This window comes from Echiichthys vipera (genome assembly GCF_963691815.1).
Source record: "Echiichthys vipera genome assembly, chromosome: 2".
Classification (NCBI taxonomy): domain Eukaryota; kingdom Metazoa; phylum Chordata; class Actinopteri; order Perciformes; family Trachinidae; genus Echiichthys; species Echiichthys vipera.
Window position 1 is genome coordinate 8,225,633 of NC_139827.1, and position 23,229 is coordinate 8,248,861.

Sequence of the window (23,229 nt, forward strand, 5' to 3'; positions counted from 1 at the left end):
CTGAATAAATCCAAAATCACGTTGTTAAATTCAAAACAGTCTTTATTTTGATTGACAGTGTAAAGAGCCAATAAAAACATGTTGTTGAACATTTCTCAGCAGTCCATCAAAACAAACCTCTAGACAGCTACTCAGTGCTGCACGCTCTCACACATGCACACACACACGCACACACACACACACACACACACAAAATAGTTTTCACATAAATTATAAGCATTCAGGAGTTTCCCAATAAATAAACATAATAGCAATAATGTGTGTATGTGTTGTGTGCGCGTGTGTGTGTGTGTGTGTGCGTGTGCGTGAGTGTGAGAGATGGAATAGGTGAGTTAGTGCAGCGTGACTGTGCATATGAGTGCGTGATTCTTTAGTTTATATGCATCCGTGATTGTGTGTCTGTGTGTGTGACCATTAGAGGATCACACACTTGCCCTTCTCCACCCAGGGGTTGGCTCTCATCAGCTCGGGGTTCAAAAATGGATCTTCACAAACACAACCCTCGATCCACTTCACCAGCCTACAAAAAAAAGCACACACACACACTGTCAGCGCAAACCTGATACTCAATACTTTAAGTGTGTGTGCGTGTGTGAACGGTACACACTCACTCGGTAACGGTGATGGAGGATTTCTCTCTGTTGATTGCCAGCTGATACTGAAGGCTTTCTACTTCTCTCCTCATCTGTGGGACGTCTAACTCCTCCATGATGCTTCTGCTGTAGAAACACACACACACACACACACACACACACACACACACACACACACACACACACACACACACACACACACACACACACACACACACACACACACACACAAACAGGAAAAACACACGACAGATTGAAGCTTCAGTAGATTAAGACTTCAGACGTACAGGTGTGCCAATTTAGGTGGAAATCAAAATGAACGAGTGTATTGCTGGAAAAAAAAGGCCATTTGAGTTCGGCTGTAAGTTTTGTATTGGTGCATTCTTGTTTAGCCTCTGACAGCTAATATTTTGGTCTTTCCAGTTTAGCCAACAGATATCTGGGCCAACACTTTTCCCTTCTGAGCGGCGGCCATTGTTTATGGTCCAATTAGCAGAAACGTCTCTATAGACAGATATCTGCATGTGAATGCAGACAAATAATAACAAACCGCTATTGAAAAGCTAAATCATCACCTGACGATAGCAGAGATTGCATTTCTCCTGATTTGCTCTCCACGCGGACTGTACCTGCATGCTCAAACGTGATTGGTCAATACGACCCGTATACAAACACAAACCAGACAGCTTCATCTGCCTTCAGATCTTCTCCCGTTGCCCACAGATTCTACATTCATTATGAAATATCTGCATACACATTTGGTGCTGTGTTAAATGTTACGGCAGCAGGACAGTGTTTGTGGGATCCGCTAAAAAATAAACTTGTGTGTGTGTGTGTGTGTGTGTGTGTGCATTCATTGCAATGAAGGAAACTTGTCAACTAGTGTAACAGTGTGGCTTATTGATGCATTTTAGGTAGTTTTGGGACAACAGTGGAGCTCTGTGGCTCAAAGGAACGAGATGTATCACAACATCACAGACGACACTTGTTAGTAGAATCAATTCATTGTTGGTTTTGGTCTTTTAATGGGATCTGTTGACTAAATAAAAAAATATAGAATCAGAATCAGGTTTATTGCCAGGCAATTTTCATTACAAGGAATTTGACTTGATTTGACAGTGCCTACATAAATATAAACATGAACACAAGGAGTAAAGTACTTTAAAAATGTACTTAAGTATTTAAGCAGTAAAATATCTTTAAGTATCAAAAGTAAAAGCACGGGTCGTAGGGATTGGCATGAGTAGTTTATTCCAAAATCGTGGGATTGCATCAATTCCTCGAGGGCCAATCGAGTCCTCGTTTTTTCAAATCTAGTTTCAGAGCTCAGCGCATCTTCCTGCAGGAATAACGATGCACAGCAATACAGCCTACCCAACATGTAAAGCTTATTCTTAATCAACACAGTCACAGTTACCCTTTTTACCCATTTATTTTTTCACAGCCACATCTTCAAAACATTGTTTCCTTACAAAAACGTAATTAAATATGCGTTCGCGTTCTGTTAATGTTCCGTCCCACTGTGGAGATCGCTCAGTTTTTTGTGCCGGTGCCTGTTGGACTTGCACCACTCCGGTGGGTTTGTCTGAGGACGAATGCACGGCTCACTGAAACAAGCTTCTAGCTCTTTGACATCCATTTTTTCAAACTAGTTCCCCCCCCCAAAGGTGTCCGCTGCCTCAATGTTGCGGCCCAGAGCGTCACTGCTTTCCCCCTCCATGTCGTCTGGGCCTTGCACAGTGACCCCGTCATGTAACTAGGTCACACAACCTCTCGGATGGTGAGGCGAAGTGCTGGCTCCAGAAATGGAAGGTGTTTGTGTATTGTATTATTATATACCATTGGAGTTAATTTGAAAAGAGGACTACTCCAGGAATCGATCACTCACGCCCATCCCGACATGAAACAGTGTTTCTTTGGTACTTCAAACTGTTTTTGCACTTTTGTTAGTTTTATTTATTGCAATTAAACCTATTTAAGGATTATATGTTTTAGAATTGTACGTATACATACACTATTGAATATCTTTGAGTGTTTGACACTATTATGCTGGGAACTCTTCACCCGTGTGCTTATTCCGGTTAGAGAATACGAGGGACACCGTCAAGAGTTTCACTTATTTTATATAGAGCAAAAACGTTTAGCCGCTAGTTGCGTACACACATGTAAACACGCTCACTGTAAGGACCCAACAACCCCAACATAGCTGTCCCATATACAGCCTGACCCAATAACGGGCTAACTAAAAGATGCCTGACTAAATACTCAAACACTTAAGTCAGATTATATTCAACAAATGAACATCTTACTAACCTGTATTTGCATACTCTTAAGGGAATTTATAACATACACACACACACGCTATACACACATTGGACAGTTTATTAGGTACACCTCGTGCCAGCCCTTCAATAAATCCTGTATTTAGGTCATAATGTTCCGTTTTTGCTGGAACCGTTTCAGAGGATTGTCGATTTGATCATTTTAGAGGATTTACTTTGTGGTGCTGTTGAACTGTGTTAGAGTGATGAGCTAATTAACAAACCTCTGAGTGATGCGTTACAGTTCAACTCGATCTACATCCTCCAGAATAATCGAAGGTAAATCGCCACCTCTCTGAAACGGTTTTAACAAAATGAAAACCTTCATGGAGGATTTATCGTTGTGCTGCTGTTTTAGGCTGCATTGCTGTACCTAATAAACTGGCCACTGAGCGTATACCTACTTTATAAGTGTTGCACTAAGACGGGGATAAGAGATGCAGCAAACTGGGTTTATTTGTAACGTTTACTCTAATTTTCGTGGTCTAAGTAGTATGTTTCATTTTAATGGCAACATTTTAGTCTATTTGTCCCTTTTGTCGTTTATTTAATATCCTTGACATATTCTAACGGCACAATAATTCAGTGTTTTAATGACGGTTGTCTTTATAAACCTGTAATAATGCTGAATCATTAATAAATGGAAACAATGAAGCACCGATAGGGGAGACATGGGATGGTTGTAACATGGGTTAGTTTAGTCCTTGTAGTCGTAGCACCCTGTAAACGGCCAGTTTCATAAGAAATAAAAACACTTTTCAGGTAAGAAAGTCATTTTCTAATCTGTTTATTTTTGTGTTAGCATTGTCTGCTTTGACGTTAAACTAATGATACTTAAATCATGTTCACTTTGTGTCTATGTAGATATCTTTCACGCAGGTTTCCGCCCACACAACACCCGAGAATCAGGGCGATTTTGGTCCCGATTAGCCCCTTACACATGTTGGATATTTATGATCTGATATGCTGCGTTCAAGTGCCATGGGAAGGCCGCAGTTTCGGACCTCCAACTAGGCAAAGTGCACTGGAATATCTTTGGACTTCGCATGGCACTAGAAAGCAGCATTTCTCTTTCACCGCACGTTTCGGAGGAGGGAACATCAGTGGTCAGGAAGGGGAAGAGGGTGGGACTTTTGAGGGAAGCGCAGTGAGACATCCAGAATGGTTAGAATAGTGTTAGTCTGTTTTTGTTGTGTTTTGGCCGAATCACTGCTCTCCACAGACTATAGCAACAAAAGTCACGACATGTATCACTACTTTTCGTTTTGTGTCTCTCACATTTTCAACATCTGTTAAGACTTGAAACATCTTTTAAGTGCGGGCCAGGCATTAGCTGTCAGGTAAACTAGTTCATGACTACACGAGTCTGGGTTAGTTGGAACAACAAAATGTTACAACCTTCCCCAAGCAAAATAGTATTTTTTATATATGTTTGAATTTTTCAGTATGCCTTTAGGTCTTAGAAGAGAAAGTGACATTTTGAATGGAGCATTAAATGATGCAAAAGCCTTAAAACGAGCCCAAACACACAATAAGCCTTTATTTATCATTTAAATGTTGAATAAAAGGCGTTCAACATCTTGTGTTTTTGTCAGAATCCTTGTTTCATAATGTTACAGTTTCACTGCTTGTTTTGAGACTAAACGGTGTATTTTCTGTTTCTGTTAAAGAAATAACACCATTTAATAGCAGACACGCGTTTATATCACATTTTAAACACACTGGTGTAAAAAGAGCTTCGAGATACAGACAAATAATGTTACAACCAGCCCGGTCTCCCCTATCTCTGAGGTGCAGCTGTGGAGGAAATGCACCTTGTTGTTGTTGTTGTTTGGTTACTGTAGCTGACACACAACATAAATCTAGTGAAGTCAAACTATAAAAAAAAATAAGTAGGCCAACAATTTCAAGGTAATTGTAGCCTGTGGCAATAACATTTTGTTGGATTACTCTTATAACCGGCTGTTTGCTTCTTTTATTTGTACTTATTGCAAATTGTGCCCCACCCTGACACATTACAGCAGGAAGAGAGAGAGAGAGAGAAAGAGAGAGTGAGTTCGGGCCGACCAGGGATCAGTTGAGTCCCTTACTGGAAACTGTCTCCCCTTCCTCCCCTTCCTCCTCCTCCTCTCCATCTTTTTAATGGAGAAGTCAGTCGTTCTCCCGGTTCCTGCTCCTCCTCCACAAGCATCCATCCTGCTGTGTCTCACCAGCAGCAGCCAGCTGTTCCGTTACACAAATGCCTTCATCATTTAATTATAACATCCTCCAAATGTGTAACAGTGACATCAGCCTCCATCGGGGACGTTTCAGGCAGCAGATCACACATTGACATTTACAATAAGTCGCTTTTACGCGCATGGAGGACAACGCATAATAGATGGATGCTCACTGCGGAGCTAAAACGCATTGGCTCGTGATTGTGTGTCAATGGAAACGCATAAACCCCCCATCCCTTCTCTTCTTCTCTCATCCAACCCCCCCACAAACAACCGCTCTTACCGTCAGGCCTACCGGAGAGGACCGTGGGTCGATTTTGCGTGCAGCCGGCTTTTGGAGGGTACAGACGGGGCTTTGACCGCGGTTACAACAGCGGAGAGTCGGTGGAGTTTCCCCGGCAGAGGAGTCCGGCTTCAGTGCAGGAGGAAGAAGAAGAAGAAGAAGAGGAGGAGGAGGAGTGTGTATGTGTGTCGGCGGTGCAGGGCACTCCCCTGCGCTCCTCTCTGGTAGCGACTGGATGCGGGATGCGCAGGGCGGAGAGAAAGGAGCCGCGCCGCCTGCTTTGACAGTCAAACGAGGGCTGGAGCCGAGGACGCACCTGTATGGAAATACGGACACACGGAGGCAGGAAACACGCAAATGAGGACACGCTGCTCTAAAGGGAAAACAATACTATATTCAGATGGCTGGAGATGTCTGTGGTGATGCAGGCTGCGGCAGATCCTCCAGAGATCTGCGGGGAAATTAGACATGACGTTAAAGATCAAAGTCACATGGGACCAAATGAGAGTTTTGTGTTTTGTCCCTCATTGACTCCTAGTGTCTATAATACATTATATTACCAGGCAAAGTGTCCTGCATTATTTAAAACCGTAATAAAAACAGTCTAAAACACTGGAAACAGGATTTTAGCCCCTCATCAACCTCTAACTTTACCATTTATTCTCCCTTTACCGTGAAATATAACGAGTATGCGCCCTCAGAAAGCTGTTTTGTCGCATTTTTGTGTCTCAAACTTGGACATAAATGCACATTTTAGTCGTGTGCCCTGGTTTTCACTCAGTCCTCTCACTCTGACACATCCCCCTCTAAAACCGAGATCCGGGACCCCTAGAGGCTCCTCAGAGTTACTGCAGGGGGTCCTCCAAATTGTTGGATAATCATTACAACGTTTTTCTTTTTGTCTGTTAAAATACATTAACCCAAGGTATTATTAGCAAAGATTGGTGAAATACTAAATACATTTACACAACCTTGGTGATAGGCTGACTGGCTTATATGCAAGGTAACTAAGGTAGACGCGCACAGCTACAACTGAGTGGATTCAATGTGCCTCCAGTTGTGTTTCACATTTAAATATGATGTATAAATATATGGATGTGTCAGTAATGATCATGGTAATATCTTAGTATTGTATGCAGCATACAAAGCTGTGTGTGTATAGGCTTTAGGTCACCCTATCTTTTAGGTCCTATTGAATACAATCATATTTGTAGTAAGGGGTCCCTGCTTCGCCTCTTTCAGAGGAGTTCTTGGTCTAAAAAAATGACCACTGCGGTGAAACTTTAGGACATTTCACAAGTCACTATTCATGATCAACAGGAAGTAGCATCTGAGACTCCTGAAGGCCATGAAGACAACGCTCTCTAATCTATATTTAAGTCATATACTGTAATAAGTATAACAGACTGTCAGTATCAACTTTCAGTCCTGTGACCTAAATTAAATGCTGCATTTGCTAATTGTATGCTAAAAACTTAGACCTATTACTATTTATGGATTTGTCAATAAGAAAACAATACAAAAAAATCTATTTAGGGATTTGGGGATAAAAAAAGAGACAGAAGTTTAATTTTGAATAACATCCAAATGATCCATATGCGGTCGGGTTTGACTGCTTTCAAAGTGTCGGATCTGTGATCCAAATGTCAGATGTTAGACAATAGGAATGGCAAAACAACCCTCTAACTACATTTATGACCTTTAATTCAGTGGAATCCCATTGCTGGGCAACATCCTGGGTCCTTGTTAGCTTCCTGTCAGCTGATGTCATTCACATGTGCTGCACCAGGAAATAAACTGGGACAAATTTGTGTTTAACGCTTCGGTTTTGTGAATATAAAACACATTTATGGGGTCAAATTAACTACAGATTGTGTCTTCAAGCTGTGATCAAACATCTTTTTACACTTCCTGCTAACAGACTGACCATAACTTTTTTTGACAAGCTGGATGCCTTTATCAGCCTCATGGTTGGCACACAAGTAGATAAATAGTTCAACTACGACAAGCCATTCAGAATTCAAAATCTCGGTTTATTCAAACACAGGTTGACAGTGATGCAGTAGCTTGAATAATAACATTCAAATTTGTAGTTTCCTCATTCGGGGGTTGCTCTGTTCGCTCTGGCTGGCAGTTTTCTGGCCAGTGACATTTGAGTGGCGTCACTGGAGACCCCTGAAAAAGATAAATACAGATCAGACTGGAACAACCCGACAGAAACAGAAATACGATCATTGTGGCCTCAGAGGAAAGTTAGAATCAGGAGCTGAGAGCTCTCATACGAGGTGTCAGAAAAGAAATTTGGTATGTCATCATTGGCTGTTATAGACTACATTTACAAAAAACACTTACCATTTAAATAATCACCAGCTGTCATCACAAGGTCATGAGGAGTTTTCCGAGTCATGAATCAACCTGAAAGAGAGTTCAGTTTTAATTCACATGAAGAAGAAAAACTACGAACAGAGATGTGTTGACTGTGGGAGCCTCAGAATAAAGTTAGAATCAGGAGCTGGGGTCCAGCTCTCATAGTAGGTGTCAGAAAAGTAATTTGATTTTGTCGTCACAGGCTACAAGTTGTTCAAAATGTCGACATATTGACTCACCAGCTCTCATACTCCGCGATGTCCTGATCAGAGCGTTGATCTCCGGACCGTCTGAACACAGCAGCCTCCCATCTTTGACCAGCCCGCTCTGAAGTGTTTGGTTCTTACCTGTAACAATAATAAAGTTATTAGTGGAAAGTGACTTTGCGGCAAAACCCACATTAATATGCCGACATCAGAGCCTCAGAATAAAGTTAGAATCAGGAGCTGGGGTTCAGCTCTCATAGTAGGTGTCAGAAAAGTTATTTGATTTTGTCGTCACAGGCTATAAGCTGTTCAAATGTCGACTTATTGACTCACCAGCTCTCAAACTCGGCAAGGCCCCGTTCAACAAGAACACTGATCTCATGACGGCAACCTTGGATCTTTGTCCTGCCAGCTCTGAAGTGTCTCATTCTCACCTGCAACATGTTTCTTATAAATTAGCGAAATGTGACATTTTAGTCAAAAACACATTAATATCCAAAGAACAGAGCCTCAGAATAAAGTTAGAATCAGGAGCTGGGGTACAGCTCTCATAGTAGGTGTCAGAAAAGTAATTTGAATTTGTCATCACAGGCTACAAATTCATCAAACACACTGCAGACATATTGCAGAGACTCACCGGCGCACTTCGATGATTAGAGCGTTGATCTCTGGACCGTCTGAACACAACAGCCTCCCATCTTTGACCAGCCCGCTCTGATGTGTTTAGTCTGGTTCTTTCCTGCAACAATAATAAATAATTATTAGTGGAAAGTGACTTTGAGGCAAAAACCACATTAATATGCCAACAACAAAGCCTCAGAATAAAGTTAGAATCAGGAGCTGGGGTCCAGCTCTCATAGTAGGTGTCAGAAAAGTTATTTGATTTTGTCGTCACAGGCTATAAGTGTCTCAAATGTCAACATATAAAGAGACTCACCAGCTCTCAAACCCAGTGTCCAGGTCCTGGGTATTCAAAACTCTTCACACAGCCGCATCTCAAATCCACTGTAAGGCAAAAGAGACAGAAAACAAGGTTAAATAAACAAATGAGTTGTATGAAAAGTTTGTTAAGATTGCTGCTAAAGTGGGTTCACGTCAGATCCAATTTCACCTTTTTGATAAATCAAAAGTGTGGGGGAAGTCACCGGGATGCTCCTCCAAATGTTACATATTCATACTCCATCATATATTTTTATTCCCAATGCACTTTATGATGCAGATTAACTCACGTTTGCGGTCATCCAGCTCAGGCAAAATCCATTTTCTTCATCTCTACCTTCATGCAAATCCTCCAGGAGTCCACCCCAGCAGGCCTCCATGTGACTCTGCTGTAAAGAGGCAAAGAAAAATCAAAGGTCATGAATAAACTCCAGCTGCCCCCGTTGTAACCTTATTTTAGCCATTACGATATTTAATTCCCACACAAAAACGTGGATATTAAACACATTATTTTATTAACTTATGGTTCCCACACTCCCATACAAAAACCCATATCAGTAGGTATTAAGAGAGAACTTGAATAGAGTCTCCTGCTACTCAATCTTAACATGTTTAAGTAACAATTTGGGGGCTAAAACAGATTAATATGCTCATTATTCAACACATTATGAAAGTAAATGCAACTTATTATTGGTCTGAAATGTGCATAATGGCCTAAATGTCGAATACAAGTTAGATTTAAGTATAAAAAGTTATTGTTCCAAGTCCCATTTGTCCAGTTTCAGAGGTGGAAACCCCACGTGGCAGGCAGCTGTGGCCCCTGCAGAACATCCGCGTGTTTCTGTTTAACTTAGTAAATTCTTATAGATTTTCTCCGCGTGTTAACAACAAAATACTCACGGGTCAGGCGGCTTTCGGAAGACTTTGCCCACCGGGGTCATCTTTGCTGCTGAAAGGTGACAACCGGAGAAACCGCTGAAAGTGGCGGCAGGAGTTCACCTCTGCTGCCATTCTGCATGTGTTGGACTCAGGACTGAAGCACCCGGATGTGAGCACTAACGGCTTCCGTCTGACGGAAGTCCCGCCCCTTCCTGGGTTAGCTAGTTAGCTAACGTTACTCAACTCAACTGCTAGTTAGCTTCGTTCGTTTGACTTTCTGAAAAGCGAAGAAATAGGTTGTAATGCGGTTTTCTGGCCGTATTATTGGAATATTTCAATCTTACTTATATACTGTAACATATTTTATAAATAACTAGTCATTATAACAAAGCTAAATCAACGAAGACGTTGTTACCACTGAACAACTACATCTCCCATCAGTCCACAAGGCAGAAGCAATTAAAGGCTTCATGGGAGTTGTAGTTTTCTATATATATTTTTTGATTTCTTTATTTAAAAAGGAACAACGCACATTAATTAACCAGAGCAACGAAGTGACAAATGCAAATGGGCCAAATTTAGCCATGCAGCTTTTTTTTTTCTTTTTAAAATAATGTATTATATCTGTACAGCAACGTCATATGGCCTGTACTGTTTATACTTTTCTTGTTTCTCTGTTTTATTTATAAACATTATTTCAGATTAAGAACAAGCAGCCAATCAGCAAAAATACTCATACAAATAAGACCAGTGTGCAAATAATACATATCAAATTATAGCTAAACAATAGGTTATATATAAAATAATAAATTAAGTATGTATATTTTTAAACAGACAGAGAGGACAGATGGTTTGAAAGAGGAGTAAAAGAAGCCATCTATGTAAAAGTGGAGAAACCATCGCTAAACAGAGGAGGGGGTCTGAGACACCACTTATCTCCAATTTACAATGCCGCCCTTTCATCCCTTCCCAGGAGATTCAACAATCTAACCTCAAAGGACAACTGTTCACACATGGCCCGGGTGACCCCAACGACTGTCGTTCAGACTCAATAGAGCACTAACGAAGTCGAAACCAACTGCCCACCAACGACTGTCACTCTAACGACGGGCGTGGGCACTTGGAGCACAAAGGTTGTCAGTGACATCATCGGCCTTGTGAGAGGTTAAATACCTGGATCTCCACACCAGCTAGTTGGACCAGTCCCAGCCTGGTCAGATGCGTACATGAACTGATGAAGCCTCTTGGATGAGAGGTGAAACGTCTTCCTAGACAAACAACCAGTCCAGTTGTTTTTGACTGAAATTGCTTTGAGGATAACGATGACCTGGACGAATGAGAACATTCACAGGCTATATTTTTAAAACTAAATATCTCTCATCTCATCTTCAACCTCTTATCCGGGGTCGTGTCTCAGGGGCAGCAGCTTTAGCAGGGGACCCCAAACTTCCCTTTCCCGGGCCACATTAACCAGCTCTAACTGGGGGATCCTGAGGCGTTCCCAGGCCAGTGTGGAGATATACACTCACCAGCTACTTTATTAGGTGCACCTGTCCAACTGCTCGTTAACACACATTTCTAATCAGCCAATCACAGGGCAGCAACTCAATGCATTTAGGCATGTAGACATGATGAAGAGGATGTGCTGCAGTTCAAACCGAGCATCAGAACGGGGAAGAAAGGTGACTTAAGTGACCTCGAACGTGGCATGGTTGTTGGTGCCAGACGGGCTGCTCTGAGTATTTAAGAAACTGCTGATCTGTTGGGATTTTAACGCACCACCATCTCTAGGGTTTGCAGAGAGTGGTCCCAAAAAGAGAAAATACCCAGTGAGCAGCAGTTCTGTGGGCGCAAATGCCTTATTGATGCCAGAGGTCAGAGGAGAACGGCCAGACTGGTTGGAGCTGATAGAAAGGCAACAGTAACTCAAATATCCACTGGTTACAACTGAGGAATGCAGGAGAGCATCTGTGAACACACAACACCACCTACTCTCTAGCAGATAGGTGACAGCAGCAGAAGACCACACTACACTTTATTAAACACCAGGTGCACCTAATGAAGTGGCTGGTGAGTGTAATCTCTCCTCCTAGTCCTGGGTCTTCCCCGAGGCCTCCTCCCAGCTGGACGTGCCTGGCACACCTCCCTAGGGAGGCGCCCAGGGGGCATCCTTAATAGATGCCCGAACCACCTCAACTGGCTCCTTTCAACACAAAGGAGCAGCGGCTCTACTCCGAGTTCCTCACGGATGGCTGAACTTCTCACCCTCTCTCTAAGGGAGACTCCAGCCCTCCTCCTGAGAAAACGTATTTTGGCCGCTTGTACCCGCGACCCCAATCTTTCGGCCATGAGCTTTATTTCTACATAGATATTTATTATCTGCATTTCAGTTGGTTAATGATGCTGATGCGTTATAGTAAAAAAGAAACAAAAAAAAACCCTGCCTATATAACCTACTTTTGTGTCCTTGGCAGTTTTTTGTGGTTACGGTTAAACCCTTTATTTGGGTTTAAGGTAAGGGCTGCAGCATGGGGTTTAGAAATATTGAAATTATGAGTCCAAAGTCCCCCAACAGAGACTGACCACCAACCAACGTTCAGTTTTTAGTTCAAACCTGTCAACATTTGAGTTATAGTTTTAAAGATGTTGGAGTGGCCTTGAAAAATGATGAAAAATTTGTAGAATGTGAACTCCTAATGTCATTTAAACTCCCAAATTATCAAGAATATTGCAGATGGCATGACTCTGCTGTCTGCAATGGTCGCTATGACCCTGAAAGAGACGTCACACCTTTTGTAGAAATAGTTACTGTGGCTGAACGGAAACACATGGAGGCTAAAGGGTGTCATTCATGTCAAACTGGGTTCGCTGAAAATCAGGAGTCTACGAATGCTCTCTGACAATTCCTTAGCGAATGGGATTGGAAAGAACCAGGCTTGATGAGTCATGTAAGGTTTAATTTATACATTTATTCTGATCACAGCTGTACAGGAATGCATCGTCACAGCAGAAACACAACCTAAACCCAACCATGGCACAACAGCCGTCACAACACATCCAGAACTCAACCATAAATGTACAGACTCAATCGGCTCACCTCGATTTAATGTCTATATTTATCATCATCATATTTATCATTATTATTATTATTATTATTATTCACATAGAACCATCTGTCTCTCAAATATATCTTTGTTTTCAAAGAGCATAAAAATACAAGTGGACTCTTCATTGGGATGAACACTGGTGGTTGATCCACTGTCTGGCCTACATGGGGAACCACTGAAAACTGGGGAGCCGAGGAGGAGCGGAGCCAATTTACTACAGCTTACGGGGCGGGCTTATGTGGGCTCGTACAAGGCTTCTCAATGGTAACAGGAGGACTGCAGACAGGGTGATTGATTTCAGGGGCGCATATAGGACTCACACAAGTCAACCTATAAGCTACTTTTGACATCACAGACACATGAGGAGTGAGGGTTTGTAAGTAAGAAAAAAAAAACATTAAACATGTTTAAGACGGGGAAAAAAGAGACCAAAAATATATTTTGAACACATGAAAGAACACTACCAAGGCACAGAGAGATGCAGAATTAACGAAACAGATACAGAGGGCGATAAAAATGGAGGGAAACAAGATGGAAGGTGGGCAGATTAGAGGCAGTTTCACTAACCAACACTAGAGGGAGCTCTAACAGCTCAAATACCCAGGTATATTATAAACTCTATGTATTTATACTGGATGTACTATATAAAGCATTGAAATATAGGATTATCTTTTAAAAACACTGTTCACTGCAGCAGGACAAAGGGATACACCGCATGAGTGTGCTTATATGTCTTTGCATGTAAATGTGTGTGTGTGTGTAAATGTGTAGTTTCATTTCCAAGCGAACCTCCATAGATAGATGGAGTTAAACACCAACAAAGCAGAACACCAGCGAGATTAAAACCAATGCGATGTGTGTGTGTGTGCGTGTGTGTGTGTGTGCATGTGTGTGCGTATGCTTGTGTGTGTGTGTGTGCGTGTGTGTGTGCGTGCGAGTCTCTCAAAATTCATGGACGCACATCTATATCGTCGTTCTGAGAATAACTACTGTACGAGTGGGAGGACATTGACATGAGCATCAGCAGGGACTACACACGCTCGTAAACGACAACAACGGCAACGGTAACAACAACAGCAACAACAACAACATGAAGAGAGACAACACACAGGTCAGGAAGTCCGGCTAACCACAATCCTCCACTCAGACAGAAGAGTAATGGAGTGGGACAGACTCAGAAAGCGGCCTGTCTTTCCGTGTGCTTTTAAAAACTCTCCGGTATCTCATCTGTATGCATCTTGTCTATCTATCTATCTATCTATCTGTCTATCTGTCTATCTATCTATCTATCTGCCTGTCAGTCAGTTTATGTGCTTATTTTTTTTTTTGCGAGCAATATGCTTATCTGTCTGACTGAGTGAGCGTCTCTGTCAGTGTCTGCAGAGATAAAAGGATGAGGAAAATTGTGCTTCTCGGTCCACGCAGCCAACTGAGGCTGGACGGCGGCGACTCGCTGGGCTGCAGAGGTCAGAGGTTGTGTGGGAGCGGCCTCCTCGCACCCGGGAGGCGCACTAGAGCTACTGCGCCAGACGAAGAGGACTCCCTCCTCCGTGCACTGTACAAGGCTACTTGAGAAGCGCTCACGCAGGAGGGACACGCGCTCAAACACACACACGCTCGCACTCCTAGAGCGCCAGCATCGAGCCTTTGGAGAGTTTTCTTGATACACCTACACATGATGGGGGACGGGGGGAGAGGGGGAAGGGCTCGTTTTGTTGAAGATGAGGCGTTGGGACAGGAGATCAGTCGAGCATTGCGTCCAGTTGGTCTGCCAAGTCGTCAAACATGCTGCCGATGTCGTCCAAGATGGAGACTGTGGACTTTTTGCTGGAAAGCGAGCTAGGAGTTGAAACAGAAAGAAAAAGAAGAGTTTAGCTGATAATGAAGCAGACACAGCACAGTCACGAAGCACACTACGGGGTGTGAGCTGGTTTTGGAGGTCCCCCCCCATTGTTAGGTTAATAACTCCTCAACACAGATACACAGGAATGTCCTGAATAACCTAACAATGCTTTAAGGGTACGTCCACACGATCGAAATTGACCTTTTTCTTTCTCTGTTGTTTTTAAAATGTTTTTATCCACACGACCTCAACTCCACTCCAGAAATATGAAATATGAAACCATTGAAACCGACTTTTTCTGGAGTTAGCGAAGACTTTTGTATGTAAAAAAAAGTTCCTGTAGTAAAGGGTTCTGGTCAAACGGATGAGAAAGTGGGAGGATGTGGGGGTATAGCTCAGTGGTAGAGCATTTGACTGCAGATCAAGAGGTCCCCAGTTCAAATCTGGGTGCCCCCTACACTAACAATTTCAACTCTGTGGTTGTTTTTCCGCCTAAATGACAAAAACTGCCCAGCATTCTAGGCAAACAGGGGTACCCAGAACGTGCGGAGCATATGATTGGAGAACGATTAATGCACCATCACAATAAGTAATATAAGAAATGAAATCTCCACTTAGGGTGATGGTTAGGTCCTAAAGCATAGAACCCTTATCCAGATGAGCCGGGTTCGTTTCCCGGCCATTGCCGTTTGTACCCAGGACATGCTAAACCAAACCATGATCTTTCCTCTAATGCTAACCAAGAGGTTTTCATGCCTAACCCTAACCATCACTGTTTGTAGGCTTAAATCGGTCACGTAACCATAATTCTGGAGCCTTGGTGTCATCGACCACTTCCGGTCTGTCACCATCTCGCGGTCGACTTTTCGTATGATAATACACAAACCTGCTACCTGCTCATGGGAACATCCAAAAGCTGTCAAAATGCCAGTCAAGCTAGTTGACTTGCATAGCTAGCTAGATCAACCCATATGAACTCTCTAACTACTCTTTTTAGTTGGTTGACAGTGGAAATTCAGAAACACGCTTATCGCTTTGTTTGTGTCTCATACAACTACTCAACCACATCAAGCAACAGAGGCATCAGCTCGATCTATCAACTGTCAGTCCACGCAAAGGAATTTGTTCGGCCTCGGTTTGCCATTGTTGTTTTTCCGGCATGAATTTTTCCAGTCTTGTGATTGGCTAAAATGGCCTTCCTGTTAGGAGTGCTATCGCCACCTGCTAATTTCGCGTATTTTGCAGTTTCATGTGGACGGAGCAGAGGGTGCTGCTGAGCCCCTTCTCCATCCCAAAGCACTCACAGGCGGGCACTTTCTCGCTAGATTTAGAGACTTTTCACACATTCTTAGCAACTTTATTTATAAAACGCAACTAGCGACCAATTTAGCGACATATTCAGACCATCAGGGAAAAAAGAGAAATATATGGTTGGCCTAAGTCATTCCCATGCAGCCGAGTCCAGTTCAGTCTAAGGTCGGAGGTGGGGCGATGACAGCATCCTTTAACAGAGTATGCGGTTACAAGAAAACGCGTCTCCGTGTGGACGGGCCCTAAACCTGTAAAAACTTTCTTTTGGACACTTGAAAAAAGTCGTGACCACAATACTGACAGACAGTAACATCCCCTTTTAAGTTGATATATTAGCAGTTGCCTGCAGACGTTACGGAGCAGCATTATCATCAGTTTGCAGTGAAGAGAAGTCCAATATTCACCCTCTTTACCATCTCCTGAGGGAAATATGTGGCTTTTTAGCTGCTAAATGCTCCACTCTGTCCTTCAGATAGTTTGATAACTTGTCTTCCTGCTTTTTGGTGCTGAGCAGGTAGCTTACAGTCTGAGCTTTTTTCACAGAGCGGCTGCCTGCTGCATTAGAGATTAGCATGAGTGAACAAACAGTAATAACAACAATAAGCTAAAACTCTGCAGGGAGCTGCAGGCTCCATCACTACGGGCGACTTCAAATAGTCAAAGTTTATTCAAACGTTTTCTCATGGTCATTTGATGTATTGTGAGGGTGAGAAGTTCAGCCATCCGTGAGGAACTCGGAGTAGAGCTGCTGCTCCTTTGCGTTGAAAGGAGCCAGTTGAGGTGGTTCAGGATCATCTAGTAAGGATGAACCCTGGGCGCCTCCCTAGGGAGGTGTTCCAGGCACGTCCAGCTGGGAGGAGGCCTCGGGGAAGACCCAGGACTAGGTGGAGAGATTATATCTCCACACTGGCCTGGGAACGCCTCGGGATCCCCCAGTTAGAGCTGGTTAATGTGGCCCGGGAAAGGGAAGTTTGGGGTCCCCTGCTAAAGCTGCTGCCCCCGCGACCTGAACCCAGATAAGCGGATGAAGATGAGATGAGATGAGATTTGATGCATTGTCACTTTGTATTGTAAATTACATAATAATATGTTATATATAAAACCTTTAAACTTATTTTTTTGTTGTTGTTTTGCTCTGTTTGATTTAGTTGCTATTGTTAAAGCGTCTTTGAGCATCGAGAAATTTGATGTATTATTATTATTATTATTACTAATATATATTATAGCTGCTTTAAAGTATTGATCCTTCAATATTTTTCACAATATTTATCTGTGTTTTTTTCCTGCAGTAGCCTTTAACTGTAGTTGCGGAGTCTGCGACAGTATGAGGGATTCACAGCATGTGATCCAGTGAAGTGTCATGTGATTTATCACAGCTTCACTGCTTGCCGTCACTCTCACACACCAGTTGTTCTCCTGTTACTGAGCGAGTAGCTGCTGCGTGTTCGCTATAGTATTAAATCACACTTGCTGTTACCAAGGCAACAAAGGTTTTCACCAAATCAACCAAGTTCACGCCGTAGCAATTGGTTATAATTACTTCCACCTGGTTTCTGTGTGTTTGTTTGTTTGTTTTGACGTGAGGCTTTAAATACTACAGTACACATCAGACTTCCTTAGCAACCGTTGCTATGGTAGCCAGCCAGAGGCATTGATGTTTCAAATGGGGACAAAACGCTGCACCACTGACCCAGAACTAGACAGTGAATGAAAGTGATATAAAGGGTTTTATAATAAGTGTAAACCCTGGCTTCAGCTGGCTTTAAACTCAGTGATTTAGTATTCTTGTGAGCTGTAATTGGCTTTTCTTGTTCAACATTTCAGAAAATATGCTTATTCCCCTTCTTTCTGAGGGTGCTTTTGGTAGAAGACACTCGTCATTGTCACCGAGCCGCAGCTGTAAATAGTTAGAGTACGGGATTCTCCTGGAACCACGTTTTACACTTCTGCTTTAAAGGATTTATTAGTAATTTCCACAAACAACATGTGTTGTGAAATGCAGTCTAGCACACCCATTAAAGCCCTACAGTGAGACAAATAAGGTTTACAAAGAAAAAGTGTAAAGGATTGAAATTCTAACTCAGAAATATTAATAAATGCAAAATGTACGTACTGAAAATTATACAATAACATTTTATACACACTCAAAATGCAAATAATGCAAATGTACGGCACAGATTCAAGATACAGGCAAGCCCCAGTTTTTAGTCATTCTGCAAAGCTAGACTACCTTTTTTTTAATGTCACGTGCAATTGTATTAAACATTTGATCTCTGCCTTAACACATCTTAAGCATTACTGCGCAACTTGGAGTTCAGTGTCTCACTCAAGGATGTTTCATCCTGCGGACAAGTGTGATTCAAAGACAACTCTACCTCCTGAGCCACAGCTTCCCCAAATCAGGACTGACTCTTACACGGCTCATTGTATGAAACTTTAAATCTTGACGAATGTTCAGAGTCTAATCAATGCGATAACAGTTTGAACCTTTCGTGTCCATCGCCTTAACCACTCGGCCATCACAGCTATGAGCTAGGTAGGTCTAGTCCTGACACTGAATTGGTATCGATCTTCTAATTTCCAACTTGGAAGGAACGTGAATGAGTCACGTTCAACAGCTTGTCCCTGTCGGGGTCGCAGGGGGCTGGAGCCGATCCCAGCTGACAACGGGCACGAGGCAGGGTACACCCTGGACAGGACACCAGTCTATCACAGGACACATAGAGACGAACAGAGACAGACAACCATTCACACCTACAGGCAATTTTAGAGTAATCAATTAACCTAACACGTGCATGTCTTTGGACTGTGGGAGGAAACCGGAGAACACGGAGAAAACCCACGCAGACACGAGGAGAACATGCAAACTCTACACAGAAGGGCCCCAGCCAGGATTTGAACCAGATACCCGCTCACTGTGAGGCGACAGTGCTAACCACCACACCGCCGTGTCGCCCACGTGAATGAGTATATTTCCTTAAATGTTGAACTATTTCAGTGGAGAAGAGTAGGAGAAACTCAGGAATGATCAAGGTGTGTTCGCGATCTGTCCATGATGAAAAATGTTGAACTATTTATTTTAGATTGTACAGAGTATCATGTCTTTCCAAGTCTTGCAAATGCTCCAACTGCCAGTCCCCAAAACACTGTGTGCAGAAGATGGACAGGACTTTTACTTCAATAACACTCAACGCTGCTCACTCTGCAGCTCTACGGTGTGTGAGGGAAAGCTCATTTATGCTCTGATCCTCTCATCATCGACTGCCAACAAGCGGTTTTAAGAGATTGATGTTTTTGGATGGTAAAATCTGATGACTAACTTCATAAATACTCACTCGTTTTGTGCGTCCTCCTCTTGGATTTTATGTTCAACAGCCTGCACGGCAGCAGCCAAGGAGGCGCTGGTCTCCTCCAAACGATGCTGCACCTCCTCCTCCTCCTCCTCCTCCTCCTCGTGCTCTACTTCCTTTCCTTGACTCTCCAGCTCTCTCATATTCTCTTCCTCGGCTCTCTTCCTCTCCTCCTCCGCCTCCTGCTCCTTGTGCCTCTTGTGCTCCCTCTCTCTCCTCCTCTCCTCTTCCTCTCTCCTCCTCTCCTCTTCCTCCTCCACCTCCCGTCCTCCCAGCAGGTCGATGGAGAGGCCGGCGATGGAGGAGCGGGGAGGTTTGACAGGGTGCGGAGAGGGCGTGGAGGGACTCTGAGCCGGAGACGGGGAAGTAAGAGGGAGTCCCGGAGAGAGGGAGGGAGCAGATGGGGTGTCGGGAGCTGGAAGAGGGGCGGCAGAGAGCGGGGTGGAGGGTTTGGGGGCCAGGGTGGGGCTGGACGCAGCTGGGCTGGTGGCAGCTGGAGTCGGGCTCATGGCGGCGGAAGCTACTGTTGCTTTGCTTGGTTTAGGTGCTATTGGAGGCCCACGGGGTTTCGGGGATACAGGAGGAGGGACACGCTTCGGCTCTGGTCACAGTGACATAGAGAGAAAACTGTCAGTTTCCTTATCAACTGATAAATTCACATTTATAAAAGACCTGCAGGAGATTATTGCTGAACATCTAGGCAGATATCTGTGTGTCTGATGAGGAATCTAATTAAAATCTTTAAGAGAGGTCTCATTGTTATTTAGTTGAGTTAGCAGTACAAAACCTTCAATTACTAACTTTTCTAGTTTATAATAACAGCTTGCTCAGGATAATTCATGTAGGTAAAGAAAGTTTGCATAATAATATGATCATTATCATCACGATGATACAATTAGCTAACTCGACTCTCGCCAGATGAATTTCGTTCCGCCTTGCTTCACTCATCCATCTTCGATCGCACCATAGGAAACTGAGTTCAGGAGGCTGGGCCTTATCAAATATCCTTGCATATGATTGGATAAACCACTTGTCGGTCATCTTTAGTGACGTGCTACTTCAACCGCTCCCATCGAAACCAACCTGTGACGCAGATGGGAGTGACAGGCGAAAACGTTGTTTTCACCAACAAAAGCCTTCAGAGTCGTTCTCTGGTGTTGTTTTAAAGACAAAATATTCTCTAGATCGCAAACACGGATGAAAAAGCAGCAGCCATGTTGACGTCTGCTTCCTGGATGTGAGCCGCCATTGTTGTCTGAATCACAACAGTCGCTTCCCCGCTACATCACATCTAGGATCTCCTGATTGGCTCGACCACCTGAAATCACTTTCCTATGAAGCGATCCCAGATGGTTGAGGGGAGCTAGGCGGAGTCAAGGCGGAACGAAATTCATTTGGCGAGAGTCAGGGTAACAAATTAGTGCAACTCTACAAATGATAATACTGAATTATCACACATTTCTTTTTACTGATATCCTCACTGCTCCTCCACGTAGAGCCATATGGGAATCTCCTAAATAACAAAGCTACAGGTTTATCTTATGATCTCCATTTCCCGAAGTGCCATCGTCATGTATTTGTTTTGTCTGACCAACAGTCACAAAACACAAAGATATTCAGGTTACCATGATATTAAACAGAGAAAAGCAGAAAATTCATATTTGAGAAGCTATTTAACAGTGAATCATCTTATCTCATCTATTTGATCATCTTATCAAATAGTTGCAAATATGGTAGTAAATCTGTGTCATCGGACTTTGAAATTAAAAAGACATTGAATTTCTAGCACGGAACATTTATGCATTGAAATTATCTATCTGAATTTTTGTTGCCTCTGAATTTAACTCTTCCAATTTTCAACGACTAATTTTCACCTTTATTTTTCAATGTTCCCAACTTCAGGATCAAAATTTCAACGTTAAAAGAATTAAATAAACCAAATTCAGCTGCAATAATCAATGTGTAAAATTCAGTGTTAACATCCTGGGACCCAAGGAAAAGCTGTTCGTAGCATCCGTGACTTTTTACAATGGAAAGAGTAAAATAACTGTTCCAATGTGTGACGATCTGAACTGAACTGAACTGAACCAGACGGCTCAGTGGAAACGAGGCTTTAATGTGCACATGCATGTGTATCTCACCAGGGCTCTGCGCCGTCTGCATGTCAGCATTATCCGGCCCGGGTATGGGGACCCTGCGAGTCGGGGTCGGGGGGTCGGCTTGTGCCTTCCTCAGGGTGACTGTGGATGGTTTGGGAGAGACCGGCGGCTTTAGAGACTTCCTAGCCTCCATCCACTCGCAGCTCTCTCTGGTGGCTTCCGCCCTATCGGCGACCTCAGACACCGGCCTCCGCCTCAGGACCACGCCGCCGTTCTGCTGCGGCTCGCCTCTGTTTTTCTGGCTACTATCTGTTTGACTGCTGGGAGAGTCTAAGTGGTTATTGCTTTGAAGTTCTGGATGCTCAGATGTGCGCTGTCTCCTGCGTATGGTGTCAGAGCCGGTTGTTATGGCAACAGCATTGGTATCCACGGGTGCAGGTGCTTCGGAGCCTGTCGCCAGAGGACGTGGCCTTCTTCGGAGCGTCGCTGCGCCGTCTGGGATCTCTGATGCTGAGGAGACCACGGTGGAGCGGGGACGGGGCTCTGGACGTTGCTGGGCCGGTTGCCGGGGTAACTGGTCAATCTGATCACCGGGGAGGCCTTCTAGTCCACTGATGGTCCTGCGCCGACTTAAGACATCATCCTCTTCAGATCCAAGACCGCCTGCACCTGACTGCCGACGAAGTACAGGTGGACTCACCTGGAGGTCACATCATTGTTACGCATGTTCTTAGCTAATAAACATTTTTAAACTCACACAAACACACACACACACACACACACACACACACACACACACACACACAAACACACCTGTAAGTAGTTGGTGCTGCCTCCAAGGTTTTTAGGTAGGGTTTTGGCTCCACCCACAATGGATGTTTCCAGCATAGCGGCGAGGCTGCGAACACTCCCAGAAGGCCCCTCTGATCTCTCCAGGCCCGCAGAGTCCTGAGATCTTAAAGCTGATCCCAGGCTGCCGCAGTCACTGGCTCGCCGCTCTCGATAGGTTGGCAGCCCTAGCAACCCCTCCACCTGTTCCTCTCCCTCACCGTCACCCCCGGTAATGGAAGAACAGGACCGTTTAGGTGGCGTTGGAGGCCGACCTTTCCGACGGGGACGGAGAGTGACAGATGACTGGCTGCGGTTTACAGTGACATCATTAGGGGCGGGATGTGCGGAGCTGCTGCGGCAAACAGTGGCGTATCTAGAGTCTGATTCTGAGCCGATTAGACTGTGAGTTCTCCTTCGCTCTTCCTCCTGACTTGGCAGGCGGAGCAGCGGGACTGACGAATCTGCCGCCGCCATCTGGGTGGAGGGGCGGGGCCGAGCCCTCGGGGAGGCCTGCTGTGTCCGGCCATGTGGAGGGGTTTGTGGTGGGGTGTGTGTCGGTGTGTGGGGAGGGGTCTGTGAATGCGTGAGACCTGGGCGGGGTTTGGCCAGTGGGCTGGGGGCACCGTCCCTCTGCTTTCTCCCCTCCCTCCGGGGCTCTGAGCTGGTGCTGCCACCTGGGCTGCACGGAGGTGTAGACGGGCTCTGAGGAGCCTCCGAGCTACTTTCTCCCCTCTGTAGCTCCTTCAGTCTCCTCACTCCCAACATCAGCTTCTTTTGATGGCCTGAAGGGAGGCAGCGGCGTGGAGGAGAGCAATGGTTATTGTGAAGTATTTAACTAGACTAGAAGACGCTATTTGTTACTGTTTATCTTGTAAATGTAA

General features: G+C 44.1%; 2 protein-coding genes and 1 long non-coding RNA gene across 5 annotated transcripts in view; all 3 read right to left on the minus strand.

Moving 5' to 3' along the window:
* Nucleotides 1-57: 57 nt before the first annotated feature.
* On the minus strand, nucleotides 58-5,555 carry gng13a (guanine nucleotide binding protein (G protein), gamma 13a). 2 transcript variants are annotated; one of them, XM_083924157.1, is made up of 3 exons: nucleotides 5,417-5,555; nucleotides 612-719; nucleotides 58-520 (listed from the first exon to the last, which is right to left on the minus strand). In XM_083924157.1, the coding sequence occupies exons 2-3, from the start codon at nucleotides 707-709 to the stop codon at nucleotides 415-417; spliced, it is 204 nt and encodes a 67-aa protein (XP_083780283.1). In that variant the 5' UTR covers nucleotides 710-719; nucleotides 5,417-5,555; the 3' UTR covers nucleotides 58-414. The 2 variants fall into 2 exon arrangements, with proteins under 2 accessions (XP_083780283.1, XP_083780284.1); XM_083924158.1 differs by having other exon boundaries at nucleotides 612-716; nucleotides 5,417-5,530.
* Nucleotides 5,556-8,031: 2,476 nt separating this feature from the next.
* LOC310960652 lies at nucleotides 8,032-9,949 on the minus strand. 2 transcript variants are annotated; one of them, XR_014593607.1, is made up of 6 exons: nucleotides 9,829-9,949; nucleotides 9,219-9,314; nucleotides 8,927-8,994; nucleotides 8,627-8,728; nucleotides 8,323-8,423; nucleotides 8,032-8,130 (listed from the first exon to the last, which is right to left on the minus strand). It is a non-coding gene; the product is annotated as an uncharacterized lncRNA (long non-coding RNA). The 2 variants fall into 2 exon arrangements; XR_014593608.1 differs by having other exon boundaries at nucleotides 9,219-9,317; nucleotides 9,829-9,944.
* Nucleotides 9,950-14,177: 4,228 nt separating this feature from the next.
* LOC310961899 (caskin-1-like) overlaps nucleotides 14,178-23,229 on the minus strand; it is a 41,346-nt gene continuing 32,294 nt past the window's right edge. The window contains exons 19-22 of the mRNA XM_083934193.1: nucleotides 22,331-23,130; nucleotides 21,560-22,217; nucleotides 19,404-20,019; nucleotides 14,178-14,753 (exon numbers count right to left, since the gene is read on the minus strand). Of these exons, the coding sequence (XP_083790319.1) occupies nucleotides 14,657-14,753; nucleotides 19,404-20,019; nucleotides 21,560-22,217; nucleotides 22,331-23,130 (2,171 nt within the window). The 3' untranslated portion in view covers nucleotides 14,178-14,656. The remainder of the gene's footprint in view (nucleotides 14,754-19,403; nucleotides 20,020-21,559; nucleotides 22,218-22,330; nucleotides 23,131-23,229) is intronic.

What these genes read in the sequence shown, in the direction of transcription:
- gng13a (XM_083924157.1), bottom strand. Translation starts at nt 709, where the DNA reads ATGGAGGAGTTAGACGTCCCACAGATGAGGAGAGAAGTAGAAAGCCTT. An exon ending in TCCTCCATCACCGTTACCGA is followed by an intron (nt 521 to 611) that starts GTGAGTGTGTAC and finishes TTTTTTTTGTAG; the next exon opens with GCTGGTGAAGTGGATCGAGG.